This window comes from Grammomys surdaster, unplaced genomic scaffold, assembly GCF_004785775.1.
Source record: "Grammomys surdaster isolate TR1022 unplaced genomic scaffold, NIH_TR_1.0 66, whole genome shotgun sequence".
In the NCBI taxonomy this organism is placed as follows: domain Eukaryota; kingdom Metazoa; phylum Chordata; class Mammalia; order Rodentia; family Muridae; genus Grammomys; species Grammomys surdaster.
In genome coordinates this window covers 1,688,274-1,704,641 of record NW_021604568.1, presented here as the reverse complement: position 1 = coordinate 1,704,641, position 16,368 = coordinate 1,688,274, and the positions used below count along the sequence as shown (strand labels likewise).

Here is a 16,368-nt window from a genome sequence, read left to right as displayed (position 1 = left end):
CCATGGCTGCAGGCGACCAGTGTGGGAAAAGCAAGGAGGATGCATGGTAACCACCATACCAGCCCATGACCTTGGTTGAAGTTGATTTAGAATTCTGTGGTACCCTGGCCCTTTTAATTTTTTTCAAATCTATCTGTCTATCTCTGTCCGTCTGTCTGTCTGTCTACCTATCAATCATGTGCATTGGTGTTTTGTTTGCATGTATGAGTGTGTCAGATCCCCTAGAACTGGAGTTACAGACAGTCGTAAGCTGCTATGTGGGTGCTAAGGATTGAACCCCTGTCCTCTGGGAAAGCAGCCATGTTCTTGACTGCTGAGCCATTTCTCCAGCCCTTCTTTTAAACTTTTTTTTTTGTTTGTTTTTCGAGACAGGGTTTCTCTGTGTAGTCCTGGCTGTCCTGGAACTCACTTTGTAGACCAGGCTGGCCTCGAACTCAGAAATCCGCCTGCCTCTGCCTCCCAAGTGCTGGGATTAAAGGCGTGCGCCACCACTGCCCGGCTCTTTTAAACTTTTTAAAGGTTTATTTATTTATATTATGAGAGTTTTGATCTGTATGTATATATATATACATGGATATGTACCTGGTGCCCTGGGAGGTGAGACAGAGGGTCTTAGATTCCTTGGAACTAGAACTGCAGATGGTTGTGATGCTAAACCCCAGCCCTCCGCAAGAGCAGCAATTCTCTTAGCTGCTGAGCCATTTCTCCAGCCTCTCAAATTTTAATTGTCTAAATGCTGTATAACCAGAGAGTGTAGTGTTGATATTTTAAACAGCCTTAGGTTTCAGGGTTTCTACAGCCCAGGGTGAAATACCTAAGGCCTGAGAATCCTGAGTAGGTCCCAAGTCAAGTTGCAGCTGGTGGGTTAGCTCCTGGGTCTTTCTCGTTGCTTCTTCTCATTGTTGTCTGGGTAAAAGACTGTTCAGCCAGGTTGGGGTTAGAGGATTGGCAAACCAGGCAAGGCTACGAGGAGCAAGGCTGGTTGGTACTGATGGGAGCTAGAGAATGCGCCTCTGCCTCCTCAGTACAAGCTTAGCCGGCTGTAGGTCAGCCGTGGCCTGAGCCTTAGAAAGGGATTGGACACAGCCATTTAGTCAGTTGGGTCATTAGTATGTATCTCTGTGGGCTTCATCTATGTCCAGAATCTGGCTCATCCTTTGGAAAGACTCGTAGCCTGGTCTAGACCTTGGATCCCTTCTTTGAAACTTGGGTGTATAATAAAACCGTTACAGAGTAAGGAGCCTTTTGATAAGTCAGCTACTGTTCCATGGTCAGCAGAAAAATTGCATTTTGTTGTTTCTCGTATGCAGACCTCGACTGTGCTAGGCAATTGCTCTGCTGCTGCACAGCGTTACACCCCGGCCCTGCCATCACGTCTTTGTATCCTCTCATTGTTCCAGTGCCTCCAGTCCCTGTGTGACCTGCGCCTCTCCCCTCATTTCCCCCACACAGCAGCCCTAGACCAGGCTGTGGGGGCTGCAGTGACCAGCATGGGACCTGAGGTGGTGCTGCAGGCCGTGCCGTTGGAAATCGATGGCTCTGAGTAAGTATGACCCTGCTTGTCTTCAGGAGCCCAGGAGAGACCTGCATCTTGCTCTATTCCAGGAAGGGTATCCACTAAATGTTCTACACAGAGGGCTGTTCAGTCTGGTTCTGCCATCTCCTCTCACTGAGTCCTTCCTTCCCACAGGGAGACTCTGGATTTCCCACGGAGCTGGCTGCTGCCTGTCATCAGGGATCATGTTCAGGAAACACGACTTGGTTTCTTCACCACTTACTTCTTGCCCTTGGCCACCACTCTTAAAAGAAAAGGTGTGGAGCCCTTGGCTGTGTGCAGTCTGAGCCCCCTTCTCCCCACACCTAGGAGTCCCAGTTGAACAGGTCAGAAAGACCAAGTCTAGCATACACATTTGGCCTCACTCCTCTAAGAAGTGTGGAACTGGCCAGCAAGGGCCCCCTAAGGAGCCTCCACCCCCTGGGTCTTGTTCTTCCTCCTCCTTATTTTTTTTTTTTTTTTTTTTTTTTTTTTTTGGTTTGGTTTTTTCGAGACAGGGTTTCTCTGTGTAGCCCTGGCTGTCCTGGAACTCACTCTGTAGACCAGGCTGGCCTCAAACTCTCAAACTTAGAAATCCGCCTGCCTCTGCCTCCCAAGTGCTGGGATTAAAGGCGTGCACCACCACCGCCCAGCTTCTTTTTTTTTTTTAATATTTATTTATTTTTATTTATATGAGTACACTGTAGCTATCTTCAGACACACCAGAAGAGGGCATCAGTTCCCATTACAGATGATTGTGAGCCACCATGTGGTTACTGGGAATTGAACTCAGGACCTCTAGAAGAGCAGTCAGTGCTCTTAACCATTGAGCCATCTCTCCAGCCCTTGTTCTTCCTTCTTGAGTCAAAGGAAAGAGTTCAGTTCTTCTTTGTCAAGGTAGCCCTTTAGGTAGATTTTAATTTTTTTTTTAATTTTATGGTTTATATGTATATAGCTGGCATCTGTATCCCAAGGTTCTGTGTTACAGATTCAGTCAACTACAGAGACAATTCCCTGAATACTATAAGAGTCCTTCACGTGGTATTTGATAGATATCTGGAAGCGATTTAATGAATAGGGAAGGAGTGTGTGTACCATTTTTCTATACAAGAGACTTAACCATTTGGAGTTTCATTTCTATGGGGATCCTACAGCCAGTCCCTCATGGATACTGAGGAAATGCTCTATAGACTTTGATAAATCTGATACAGATGAATTTACCGGTGTATATGTTTGTGTACATGGGTTCAAACTCATGGAGATCTGCCTGCCCTTACCTCCTGAATGCTGAGACTGAAGGCATGCACCACTATGCCCTGCTACATCTTTGGTTTGCAAACAACGAGATTTTGAAGGATATTAAAATGATTATTGCCAGGAGGTAGTAGCACACATCTTTAATCCCAGCAGTCAGGAGGCAGAAGCAGGTGGAACTCTGTGAGTTCGAGGCCAGCCTGGTCTACAGAGTAAGTACCAGGACAGCTAGGGCTACACAAAGAAATCCTGTCTTGAAAAACCAAAAAAAAAAAACAAAAAGTTTATTGATAATTTATTTCCTAATGGTATTTTTGTTTCAAGTAGTCCTTGCTGGCCTCATACCCAAGGTTGTACTGCTTCAGCCTCCTGAGTACTGGGATTGCAGCCATTAGTCCCTCTGCCTATTCCAGTGCTCACTTGCCTATAGTTTTTCAGTCACTCTTAAATCTTAAAAGAAAAAAAATTTTTAAAAAGAACAAAGAATATGCAGGAAGCATTTAAACAAAAAGCTAAAGCACACCCAAAGAGAATTATTCTAAAACATTACTGTAGTTTGCTTTTCCCATGTGTTTTACTAAATTGGAGTAATAACTCATGTGTTAGTAATTTTCCTTAAAGCCCTTTCTTAGGGCTGGGGACGTGGCTCGGTGTTACGGTGTGAGCTGGTCTGTGTGAGACTCTGAGTTCAATTCTCAGTACTGCAAAAGGGTTTTCTCCTTGTTAATAAAAAATTATCAGCCATGCAGTAGTGGTGCATGTGTTTAATCCCAGCACTCAGGAGACAGAGGCAGGTGGATCTCTGAGTTTGAGGCCAGTCTGGTCTACAGAGTGAGTTCCAAGTCAGTCAGGGAGGGCTACATAGAGAAACCTATCTCAAAAACCCAGGAAAAAAGTCTTCTTATTGGCAAGTAACGAAAATGGAACTCGTCCACATATCTGTAAGCACTGGGATGTTGGTTTGTTTTTTTCGAGACAGGGTCTCATTTAGCCTTGAATTAATAAGTAGTTGAGGCTAACTGAATTCCTGAGCCTCCTGAGTGCTAGGATTATAGGTGTCAACTGTAATGCCTGCATTCATCGATTTGTTTTCATTGTTAGAATAGTTAGTGTTACTATTAATTTGTGGGGATATTACCTATATTTGTATCCTTATTGTAGGGCTTTTGGTTTTGGTAAAATGAGGCCAGTTGGCCAAGAGGATTTCTGGGGTCACACCATGTCTTTGTCACCCCCTTCAGCAATGGACCTGGCTCAGGCAGGCAGCACAGTGGAGTCGAAGATTTATGATACACTGCAGTGGCAGGTGAGCGTCAGTGAGGGAAGGACAAGGGGAGCATCGTGCAGGGTACAAGTCGTCACATTTTCATTTCCAAATTCCTCCCTCCCAGATCTGGACCCTCCTGCCTGGTTTCTGCACAAGGCCCACAGATGTGGCTGCCTCCTTCAAAGGCCTGGCACGGACTCTGGGCACAGCTATCAATGAACGCCCAGACCTGAGGGTCACTGTGTGCCAGGCCCTGCGTACCCTTATCACTAAGGGCTGTGAAGCAGGTAAATGTGGGAGCTACTGAGAAGATGACCTGGGGTGCTGGCCTTCTGTGGCCCACACTGCTAGGCAGCTGTCTGAGCTGGTACTATTGCTGCTGCTGCTGGGCTCCAGGAGGCTACCATTAGTCCTTGCTTCACTCCTCTCACCAAAGGGTGAGCTCCTGTGGATCGTGCAGCCAGTGTTGAACCTGGAGGCTTCTTGTTCTCTGTGCCCTAGCCTCAGCTTCTGCTGGCAGAAGTTCCATTCTTGTGGCTTTTTAATCCTGCCACAGGATCCTCAAAAAGGGTGTGACCATTGAGTTACTACTAGCTCTGTCCCTTCAATGCAAATTTGGGTCCTCTTGCCAGAGGCTGACCGTGCTGAAGTGAGCCGCTTTGCCAAAAACTTCCTGCCAATCCTCTTCAACCTGTATGGGCAGCCTGTTGCAGCTGGAGAGGCAGCAGCCCCTCGCCGTGCTGTGCTGGAAACCATCAAAACTTACCTCACCATAACTGAGTCTCAGGTGAGTGCTGGGAGGGGAGGGGTGCTGTTGGGTGTTGGAAAGGTCAAGATCCCACCTCAGGGCACTGGAGAACAGGGGACTTTACACACCAGTTGTAGCTGGTCTGGGGACCAACTCAAGAACCTGCTGCATGGTCACTCTGTTTCTCTCTCCATTGGGGCTGTTAGTTGGTGAATGGCTTCCTGGAAAAAGCCACCGAGAAGGTTCTCGATCCTGCCAGCTCTGATTTTACCAGGTAAAGTGTTCCGGGCTTCCTCACTTGAGCTTGGTAGCCAAAGGGTACCTAGCAGAACCTGTGGGTTCCCTCTAGCAGTCTTGTGCTATCAAATGTCCTAGCTGTCCTGAGAGATCTGATTAGCTCATTATTACTAAAGAATGGAAAGAGGATGGATCGTAAAGATCAATGGGTTCAACTCCACCCCTTCCTAGCTCACGGGGCTTTAGACCAGTCACATACTCTGCCTCCAAGCCTCATCTGTACAGTAGGTGTGGTAGCAGTCCCTGTAATGTCATGTCGCTCTTTGAGGACAGAGCACTAGCTGTGCCGAGCACTTGGTGCTCTGAGTACTCCCCGAGTACAGTGCTACCTTGCTTTTACCATTCACAAAGGTCCAACCCTGAGTGGAAACAGCTTCTGCCCGTCTCTAGTCCTCTGAGCCCCTTCCCGTCTCTCCCTCTGGCAGATTGTCTGTGCTGGACCTGGTTGTGGCTCTGGCTCCTTACGCGGATGAAGCTGCCATCAGTAAGCTGTACTCTACCATCCGGCCCTACCTTGAGGTGAGCTCTCCCTATCCTTGCTACGTTTTTCTTTGTCTTTCTTTTCTTTGTTCTTTTTTCCTTTTTTTTTCCTGGGTGGATCCAGGTTCTCGTGGATGCTAGGCATGCACTGTGAGCCCCACTCCCAAGGTCTTGTATAGAACTGTCCTGCCTTTGCCTTTGCTTATGCTGGCCCTGTCTAAAATGCTCACCGTGTGGCTTACAGTGTGTGGAGTTCAGCACAGTAGCACCCTCCTGAGGACCAGTTCTGCTGTTCCCCACAAGTTTGTATAGTAGCTAGAGGAAGAATGTGCAGGTGGACACATGTCCAGGGCAGGCTGAGATGAGCTGGGAGAGTGCTGGGATTCCTTCAGAATTACAAGGAGTCAGTGGGGTAGAGAGGAGAAGGCTCTATCAGAGAGTGCCTGGTATATCACCCCTCGCATATTCTGGGCCATCAGCCCAGGCTTGAGTGTCTGCTATTTATTACTTTTATGGTTTTAGATCTGCCTCTGTTTTATGTGTATGTTTTGCCTGCATCGTGTGCCTCGTAGCACTTAGATGAGCAGAGGGCAGCGGGCCCCTGAAGGCTGTGGTCACAAAGTGGCATTACACACAGTTGTGAGATGCCATGTGGGTGCTGAGAATCAACCTGGGTCTTTTGACAGAACAAGTTCTTTGAATCCCAGAGCCCTTGCTCAGCCCCTTACCTGTTAGTGGTGGAAAGAAGAGTGGCTTGGAAACCCAGTCTGGCTTTGTCCCTGAAACTATGGCTCCTGTTTCGAGGCCAGCTTCTCTCTGAATCCCCTCTAGCAGATGCTTGGGGAATGTCACAGGATGAAGTAGAACCCAGTCACCTTCCTTACTATCTGTGTCTTATTTGCCCCTCTCAGAGCAAGGTCCATGGGGTACAGAAGAAGGCCTATCGCGTGTTGGAGGAGGTGTGTGCCAGTTCTCAGGGCCCTGCGGCCCGCTTCGTGCAAAGCCACCTGGATGATCTGAAGAAGACCCTGCTGGACTCACTTCGGAGCACATCCTCGCCTGCTAAAAGGGTGAGGGCTCTGGGCTGCCTAGTCTGCAAGGGAGGAAGGGCATCAACACCCATACCCAGGGCTCGGGGTGACACTGGCGGATCCAATGTTGTGCCCACAGCCCCGTCTGAAGTGCCTCACACACATTGTGAAGAAGCTGTCAGCTGAGCATGAGGAGTTCATCGCTGCCCTCGTCCCAGAGGTGAGGGTGGAAGGGCAGGGTGCATGTTTGTGATTTCTTAGTGTGCTTTTTAAGAGATGGCTGTGAAGTGAGAGCTGAAGTAACAATGTTGAACACATGTCCGTTCACTGCCTAGTGAGTGTGTAGACGTGTCGCTCACCCAGGCTGCCCCAGTAGCATGTTCTCACAAGGCTGTTTGGCCAGGTGATCCTGTGCACCAAGGAGGTGTCAGTGGGTGCAAGGAAGAATGCGTTCACCCTGCTGGTGGAGATGGGCCACGCTTTCCTGCGGTTTGGCTCCAGCCAGGAAGGTGAGCCTAGGGGATGAAAACTGGGGTGGACAAACAGCCTTCAGGCTGAGGGGAGAGTCTTCAAGGCCCTCTCTTAGAGAAAAGGTGGAGGGAACGACTTAGACTGTTCTGGCTGTGCCTTTGGGTGGACTGCACTGTAGGCCTATAGTGCCCATCCCTGAGCACTCTGTCTTTGAGTAACTGTTCCACTCTCTGTCCTCAGAGGCTCTGCAGCGATACCTGGTCCTGATCTACCCTGGCCTTGTGGGTGCGGTTACCACAGTCAGTTGCAGCATTTTGGCTCTGACCCACCTCTTGTTTGAGTTCAAAGGTAAGTGTTTACCTAAGGGCCTGGGGTGCTGTCATAGTAAAGAGTGCCCCCAAAGTCAGGACAGGGTGACCCCAGAATGGGGAAAAGCATCAGGATGAAGCAAACAGATCTATAACCCAGTCCTGTCTGCTTCCCAGTCTCTTCCCACAAAGTTCTCCCTCCGTCCTTACATTCACACCACCCAGCAGCTATAGACCACAGTGTTCTGGGACCTTTGTCAGATTGGTCAGAAAGAGGGTTGGCCCGTCCCTGAGTCTTAGTTCTGGTCCCTCCTCTTCCCAACCACCTAAAAACTTGGAGCAGCTTTACTGATCTCTTAGAACCTCTGCTGATCTCTAAGATGGAAGACATGTGGACACTCCATGGGTGGTATTCAAACTGTTAGACCCACAGAAAGGCCCTGATAACAGCTGACCCATGGGTGGGTCTTGGGTTTGAGGGGTTCTTGTATCTGACAGCAGCTCATGTGCACAGGGCTGATGGGGACAAGCACGGTGGAGCAGCTCCTGGAGAATGTGTGCCTGCTGCTGGCCTCTCGAACCCGTGATGTGGTCAAATCTGCACTAGGCTTCATCAAGGTGGCCGTGGTGGTCATGGATGTGGTGCACCTTGCTAAGCATGTGCAGCTAGTGGTGAGGCTCCCTTTTCTTCACTGGGTGATGGGTGCTCCTGAGGTGCACGTGTGAACTCCACAGGACTCTGGGCATGTTAGTTCAGATCGCTTTCATTACTGCTCTGAGCAGCAGACGACATTAAGGAGCCCTGGGTGGGCTTGTAGGAGACTGACAAAGAAGGCACAATGCCCGTAGTGTCCTTATTGACCTGTGTCCCCTCCACAAAAGCCAGACCAAAGACCAAGGGACAGGGCTTCTCCCATGTTGTACAGATAGAGAAGTAGGCCAAGTACTTATTTTCAAGGTCTAGTTTCAAGTCTCAGACTGCACTGTTTTCTGTAGGATCACTCTTCCCATCCCTGCCAGGGCACAGAGGATCTGAAAAGTCCCTCGGGGTTGGGTGTCTGGACTTCTAAGCCACGCCTCCTGCAAGCTGGAATAGTTTGCTAATGTTTCCCACTTCCAGCTGGTTGAGTCACATGGCCCTTCAGATCGCTCTTGTGTATCCTTTCTGAGTCAAACCTTAGCTTCAAGGAACAAAGCAAGGATAGATGTTCTCCAGAAGCCTTCAGCCTAACTGGGAGCCAAAGGTTTAAGACGTGGCTAGAGTGGAGATCGATTAATCTCTTTATATTTAGAACTTCCTGAATCCCGTTAGAGGATATGTGGGGACCTTGTTTTCTGGCCCCACTGGAGACCTTACTGATAATGAGGTTTGCCACCCACGTGTGTCACCCATCTGAGGCTGGATGAGCATGACTCATGATAGAAAGAAAACATGAGACGTCAGGACGCTGAGTAGTGTCTGGCAAAATAGAGTGAGTGGATCAAGTGGCACCTTTATGGCCACTTGGCAGTCAGGTATCTGTGCCGTCGAGTTGCTGTGAAAGAACCATTGGAAGAACATGTGGAGAGTGTTTAGTTGTCACTGTGGAAGGACAGTCACAGCTGTGCTATGAAAGAGGGCCTAGCGGAAAGATGGGGTTCCAGAGTAAGGAACTGTAGTTGAGCCAATGAAGGGGTGCCCCAAGAACAGGGCAGCCAGTACCTCCCCGCTTAGCTAGGCCCAGCTGTACTGCACACTGGTCTGCACAGCAAGGAAAGATGAGCAGAGTGGAAGGCACCGTGCTCTCTCCCTCTGACACCTGGCACTCTGTCTGCTAGATGGAAGCCATTGGGAAGTTGTCAGATGACATGCGACGACACTTCCGCATGAAGCTTCGGAACCTGTTCATCAAGTTCATCCGCAAGTTTGGGTCTGTGCACTTGGCTGGGGTAGGGTCAGGGTATGGGATTCTTGGTCTCTTAGGGGGCCTCAAGGGAGGTTACTGGTTCCTGAATAGCTCCTGCCCCTGGGCAGGGATCCCCGGCAAGTACCTTTAGACAACCCTTCACTGTCTCATGCAGATTCGAGTTGGTGAAGGGTCTGCTACCTGCAGAATACCACAAAGTCCTGATAAACATCAGAAAAGCTGAAACCCGAGCCAAGAAGCATCGTGCCCTGAGCCAGGCTGCTATGGAGGAGGAGGAAGAGGAAGAAGAGGAAGAAGAGCCCGTCCAGAGCAAAGGTGACAGGTAAGACCGTGGTACAGCCCAAAGGCCTTAGTCTACCCCTACCCAAAACCTGTCCTGGCAATGCCTTGGGTCCCCCTATCCCAGGAGTGCATTGAAGTTAGACTTCTCTAATTTAGCATTGAGGAGATTTTGGCTGACTCTGAGGATGAAGATGAGGAAGAAGAAAGAGCCCAGGGCAAGGAGCAGCGGAAGTTGGCACGACAGAGGAGCCGGGCGTGGCTGAAGGAAGGCGGTGGCGATGAGCCCCTCAACTTCCTGGATCCCAAGGTGGCCCATCGAGTCCTTGGTGAGCAAGAGCAGCTGACCTAGGAACCCAGAATAGACTGGCCATGTTGCTGGATTCATGGGTGGTAGCAGGGGTTGGCTTCTGTGGATGGCTTGTGGGCAAGGACTAAAAGTCCCCTACTTGGGAGCTTTCGTGTTGGGGGGGACTCTGAGGGAGGAAGATATGAGTTGGTTAGGATTGACCTATCTCACCTCATGACAAACTATTTCACTAGCCACCCAGCCTGGGCCTGGGCGGGGCAAGAAAAAGGACCATGGCTTCAAGTTGAGTGCTGATGGCCGGCTAATCATACGGGAGGAGGAAGACGGAGACAAGGTGGAGGAAGAAGATGGCACTAAAGGTAGGGTCTCCACAGAGAAGCAGTTGCTCTGGCAGCAGGGGCCGGGGCTCTGCGGCTTGATGCTCATTTACTCACTTGAGGACTCTTAGCCTATTCATTTGGTGACCATTTATTGAAGAAGCATAGAAACAGATCTGAGAAGTTTACCCATAAGTCACCCCTGAACATTCTGACTCCTCAGATTTTTCTGAGCACACTAAACATGTTTTTACTTTTGTTTCATATATTCTCTATACTTACTAATTTACCTATGACTTTTTGTTGTTATTTTGTTTTGTTTTTTGAGACAGGGTTCTTTTGTGTAACCTGGCTATCTTGAAACTCTGTAGAGTAGTAGGCCACCCTTGAACTCAGATATTCCTGCCTCTATTTCCTGAGTGCTGGGATTATAGGCATGTGCCACCACTGCCCGGCTTCCCATGACTTTTTTTTTTAATGCAGTATACATACAACAATTTAAACAAAACCTGGAGGAAACTCCCCTCACTGTGCATGGTGTGAGCATCTCTTCATATTGTGAGCATCTCTTCTTGGTGTGAGCATCCCTTCTGCTTCTTTTTCCTTACTCCTTTTCTGTTGTTCAGTTTGGTTTGGTTTTTAATGGAAACCAGCCGAGCCTTAATCTGATTTAGTGACAGGTAGAACCATGTCTTTTAAAAGAATGTCATCCTTCCCAAACACAGTGGTCCACTCAGTAACAGAGCATTGCCTGGAATGTGTGCAGTGCGGGCAAGTGTCCGCCTTCCGGCTCTGGCTCTCTCTCCTGAGCTATGGGCCTTTGATTCGCCTGCTTTCCTGACTTCCTCACACAGGCTCCTTTGCTCCTCACTGCCAGCTGCTTGTCTGCTGGTTCCCGACTCTGCTTAATCAAGGTGGCTTGTGCTGTTCCTTAGACTGTCTCTTCCCTGCTTCCCTCCCACCCTTTGTGCTCCTCAGGCTCCTGTAGACTTGATGCCCACAGTTCCTGTGGCTGGGGAGCCCCTCTGCTCCTTAAGATCCCACACTGTTCCTTTGCATTGTCTCTAGGGTCCCTTAGCCACTATGTCTCATCCCACACAGAACGCCCATGTGCCAGTTGTCATTCTTCTGTACATCGTTAGTCATAGGCTGGTTTATTTTCTTGCAGTGCTGGGGACTGAACCCAGCACTTGGTACATGCTAGGACAGTGCTCCACTGAGCTACATCCCCAGCCCCTACACATGCTGTCTTTATTGTCTGCTGACTGTTGCTTTGCTTTGCTGGAATCTCGTCCCTCCAGATGATCAGCTTCATACTTTTCTATTCCCACACGGTGCAAGTACACAGAGTGAACAGAAAGGCTTTTTGAGTAGGAGGGTAAAATTGTCCTTTCGCTAAGTGAGGGCATGTATGGGATGGGGCTGACTCTCCAAATCACTCACGGCTTGAAGGGGCTGAATGGTTGACATGGAGTAGGGACAGCAGTTTGGTTTCCCATGGGAAAAGGGCACAGGTCTGGAGAGGGCAATTTTCTGGGACTGCAGTCAATGTCTTGTCTTTCTGCTAAAGAGAGGACATGGGATAAGGGTGGTTAGGGATGCCCACATGCTCATGAGCCTGTCTGCCCTCTGACTCCAGGGGAAGATGAAGAGATGGCCGATGGGATGGAAGATGCCAGTGTCAGAAGTGTGAGTAATTGTGGCCTCATCCCTGCCCACAGCTCCCATGCCCCAGTCCCCCCCACACACACACATGCATCTACCCTTCACCCTCAGTGTTCAAGACTCCCGGGGCAGTGTGGATGTGTGTGTAAAGTGAATCAGCATAGAGCAGGCATGTCATAAACAGCCCCATGTTGCCCTCTGGCAAACCAGGCCCTGGGAGCTAATTTATTAAGAACATTTCAGAAGGCTGGAGAGGTGGCTCAGGGATTAAGAGTACTTCTCACTCTTGTAGATGACCAGGGTTCGGTTTCTAGCACTAAGATGTTGGCTTACAACTATCCATAACTCCAGTGCCAGGAGATCTGATAACCTCTTCTAGCCACCATGGTCACCAGGCACACATATGGAACACAAAAGTACATGCAAATGACGAACAAAGTTTATATATATATATATTCATTCATATATATATGAATGAATGAGAAAGAATGTATCGGGAGGGATTCTGTTTGGAGACTAAGTGAAAACCATGTAGGAAACCATGTTCATACAGAGTGAAGAGAGTGAGGAGAAGCTTCGCAAGGGTGCCCCGGGGGAATCGTGTGTGGCCTCTGTTGCCCACCTGTACAATACCTCCCTTCCACCGGCCATCCCGGGTGGCCCAGCTCTGCTTGCTAGGGCTCTTTCTCTGGTCTGGATTCTACTCTTCCTCCTCTTGCTTCAGCCTCAGGCCAGTCTCACCGTGAATGAGCCTGTCACTGTTAACGGCAGGTCTAACCAGGCTTCCTGGGCTCCAGTCCAGGGTTCTGTGTAGAGTCTTTGACGTGTCGAGAGCTTGGTACTTAGTGGTGCTGACTGGGTCGTAGCTGTTCTTTATCACTGTTCATATTCCCCAGACATGATTCTGGTTGAGGCCTCCCTGGATTTTCTAGAACCTTCATAGGGGTTCTGGTGATCTCTTGGCAGCTGCCTCTTATTCTTGGCCAGCAAGGATTGACCACAGTCCTCTGTAGATGAATCTCAGCTTAGAGATAGAAAGATCAGACATCTTCCCTCAAAACAGCAAGAGCATTCTAGTGATGACCACGCCAGTGGCTGGGTCTACCATCAGCTCCTGCCACCAACATCCCAAAGTCCTCTGCCAGTTGCTGAGTCGTCCTGTGTACATGGTTCTGGGAGCATAGGATGCTAGGGGTCAGCCAGGAAGTGGTGGCACATGCCTTTAATCCCAGCACTCGAGAGGCAAAGCCAGGCAGATTTCTGAGTTCGAGGCCAGCCTGGTCTACAGAGTGAGTTCCAGGACAGCCAGGGCTACACAGAAAAACCCTGTATTGAAAAACAACAACAACAAAAGATGCTAGGGGTCAAGACATCCTTGGTAGAAGACTAGTTAGTGGGCTAGCCTTGGCTAATAAAGCTCAGCTGTCATCCTCTGTTGTACAGCCTGAGTCCCACATCTCCAGTTTCTGGTTCATATTACTGGACACATGTTCATCCTGATCCTTTGGCCTGGTTCCTCTAGCCCTCACCTTGCCTATGGACTCAGAAGACTTCCAGGCTGGTGTCACAGGCCACAGGATAGGAGCTAGCCTAGGTCACCCCTGGATGACCCACCCACACCTCTACCCATTGTGTAGTATCTTTGCTTGATTGCTAATACCTAAGCCCAAATATCCCTGGGGGCTGCCCTGTGACGGGTCCTCTGCTCGTCCCATGCATTTCTGATATTGGCACCAGGCTTGCAGTAGGTGCTTATTATTAGCATGTGCTATATCATACTTGTCCATGTGTCCCATTGACGGATGACTTCTGTGAACCTATTGTCCATTGAGGGTCTTCCACCTGCCCAGGTACTGATGAGGGAAAGAGGTGGAACCTACCTTGCCTGTAGGAAGGCAGCCTGGCTGGTGTCAGGTTTCCAGCTCCCTTCAATAGCTTTGGGTGTGAAGAGGGAAATGCAGTTGTCAGAATGCAGCGGAGAGCCTGTCCCTGGCCCAGCTGTGTGATATGAGATCATGGCTCTCCAGTTGTGGGCTGCACTTCTGTGTAACGGGGGTGAGAGCTCAGCAGAGGGCCTTTGTCACCAAGGCAGGTCACTGCTCTGTTCCCGCCCCTGCTCCCCCTCATTAGTGGTGTAACCTTGGCCCTTTGCTCACTGCCTCCCTGCTCGTCACATCTTCCTATAGAAGAAGAAGCTTAAGCGGCAGAGGGACGACGAGGAGGATGAGCTGGAGATCCCACCTCGGTACCAAGGTAAGGCATCCTTTCTCCCCTCTGCATCAGGCTGGGAGTCACAGAGAAGAAGGCAGAACCATGAAGTTGCACTCAGTTGACAACTCCACAGATTGGCTGATGAATCTGTTGTCAACCTGAGTCAGGACTAGACTGAGGGACAAGAGATACTAGCCTCAGAGAACCTAAGGGTTAGGTTTGTCCGTGGTAAATCTAGACTTTTTGACAAGTCCCTTTGTTGAGCTCCTTCCTACCCAGACATCCTTCTGTGAGACTTGTAAGTAGCCTTGTGAAATGTTAGCCTCTTGAATATCCCGAGACCCTGGTCAGACGGTTCCTCTCCACATTGGAAGCAACAGGGTGGCTCCTCTGCTTCCTTCCTCCTGAGGGATACCACAGGGTCTGCCCTGGTTCTGCTCACAGTGCATCTGGAGGTCCAGAGCTTCGGAGGCAGTCTCTGATCTGGTAGCAGCGTGTTCTCTGGACCCCATGTCATCTAACCCTGCAGGAACTAACTATGGCTTGACTTATGCCTCTAAGATAATATTGCGGGTAAAAATCCTTATAATTCATGGGACAAGGAGAAGCCTGTGCTCAGGATACCTTGGCCAGCTGTTCCTTAGTGTGTGATCTTGTTCTGTTACACTGCCCCTCAGAGAGCTGCAGTGTCTTCTCAGGGAGGCTTTCTGAGTTGGCACTGCAGGGTTCCACCTAGGACTTTTGAAGGCCAAACCAGAAGTGGCAAGCTGACCCTGGGCAAGTTGTCTTGCCTCACAGTAAGGTCCAGTTCCCACCTACAGGGTGGAGTAAAAGCTGCCTATGTGCTAGAGTGAGGACAGCGTGGGGCATGGGACATGCCCTGTCCACGGCAGGGGATAGGAGTGTCACTTTGGAGAATGTGGGTCCTTTGTGTCAGTGCCAAGTTATGTGTTCCTGGAAGTCATTGCCAGGGTATAGAACAAAGCTCCTAGTCCATTGTCTCTCTAGAGGCCCTTTGAGAGGTGCCTCTTGCCTTCCTGAGGGGACCACTGAGGCTCTGCCTAACTCATGATCTCTGCTTCCTTACAGCCGGAGGCTCTGGCATCCATCGCCCTGTGGCTAAGAAGGCTGCACCTGGAGCTGAATACAAGGCCAAGGTGAGCGCTGTGGGCAGAGGACAGTGAAGGGCAAGGAGGAGCTGTGCCGTCATTGGCCTGTGTAGATACTTTGTGCCGTCACCGGCTGGCGTAGATACTTTTTGGAGCCAGACAGACCAGAAAAGAAAAGGGGGCACTGAGGTCATGGTACCTGAAGTTGGAGGCCTTGACAGATGGCCTTCCAGAGCCATAGAAAACTTAAGGCTAACTGAAGTCAGGGGCAGGAAAAGAACTCCACGCTCTGGCTCACTCTGATGCAGGCTTTGCCTTTTGTTTGTTTTTGCCTTTGCTGTTTCTCTGGATGAGCAGAAGGCAAAGGGTGATGTGAAGAAGAAGGGCCGCCTGGATCCCTATGCTTACGTCCCACTCAACAGAACCAAGCTCAACCGCAGGTATGACGGCATGCAGGCTGCTCCGGGGGCAGGTTTCTTCTGGTTATTTTTTATTGTATGTGCATGTGAGTGCCTGTACCTCTGTGTGTATGAATGTGAAGTCTAAAAGCCAACCATCAGATGTCTTCTATTGATCTTCATGTTTTCCTGTTGAGATAGATCTCCCTGACCGTATAACCTGGCAAATGTCAGGTCTCCAGCATCCCCTGAGATTGCAAATCTATGGAGGGCTGCGGCTAGTGACAGGGGCCTGGGGCCTGGGAGCCTTAGCTCAACTGGGACCAGGCCACCTTTCACAGTCCCACATCGCCATCGCGCGTCACTTACTACACCTGGCTTTTTATACGGGTGCTGAGGAGCCCATCTCGTACAGCAAGCACTTTACCGGCCAAATACTACTCAACCCTGTTTTTATTTTACTTTACTTGTATATTCATTTATTTTGTGTATTCGAAAGTCATTTGAGTCTGATCTCTTCCCAGGGATTAAATCTTCCAGGGATTAAACTCAGGTTATCAAGCGTGGCCGCCTGTGCATTTACCAGCTGAGCCATTGTGCCAGCATCCATCTTGATATTTATCTTTATTCATTTATTGGATTTTTGGAGACAGGTAGTTGTGAACCACTGAAGGTAGATATTGGGACTTGAACTTGGGTCCTCTCTAAGAGCAGTGTATGCTCTTGACCCTTGAGCTATCTTTATAGCTCTGACCTTGAACTCTTGTTGATCTTCCTGACCA

At 49.6% G+C, this 16,368-nt stretch overlaps 1 protein-coding gene across 2 annotated transcripts in view; it reads left to right on the top strand.

The window, feature by feature from the left end:
• The window catches only part of Rrp12 (ribosomal RNA processing 12 homolog), a 31,290-nt gene that overhangs the window by 13,274 nt on the left and 1,648 nt on the right, over positions 1–16,368 (top strand). For both annotated transcript variants that reach the window (XM_028774191.1, XM_028774188.1), the window contains 20 exons: positions 1,401–1,543; positions 1,691–1,812; positions 4,030–4,094; positions 4,180–4,342; positions 4,688–4,842; positions 5,010–5,077; positions 5,526–5,619; positions 6,492–6,650; positions 6,751–6,831; positions 7,015–7,120; positions 7,323–7,430; positions 7,905–8,062; positions 9,209–9,300; positions 9,452–9,619; positions 9,736–9,905; positions 10,120–10,245; positions 11,843–11,892; positions 14,055–14,121; positions 15,169–15,236; positions 15,546–15,628. In XM_028774191.1, coding sequence (XP_028630024.1) covers positions 1,401–1,543; positions 1,691–1,812; positions 4,030–4,094; positions 4,180–4,342; positions 4,688–4,842; positions 5,010–5,077; positions 5,526–5,619; positions 6,492–6,650; positions 6,751–6,831; positions 7,015–7,120; positions 7,323–7,430; positions 7,905–8,062; positions 9,209–9,300; positions 9,452–9,619; positions 9,736–9,905; positions 10,120–10,245; positions 11,843–11,892; positions 14,055–14,121; positions 15,169–15,236; positions 15,546–15,628 — 2,246 coding nt within the window. The remainder of the gene's footprint in view (positions 1–1,400; positions 1,544–1,690; positions 1,813–4,029; positions 4,095–4,179; positions 4,343–4,687; positions 4,843–5,009; positions 5,078–5,525; positions 5,620–6,491; positions 6,651–6,750; positions 6,832–7,014; positions 7,121–7,322; positions 7,431–7,904; positions 8,063–9,208; positions 9,301–9,451; positions 9,620–9,735; positions 9,906–10,119; positions 10,246–11,842; positions 11,893–14,054; positions 14,122–15,168; positions 15,237–15,545; positions 15,629–16,368) is intronic.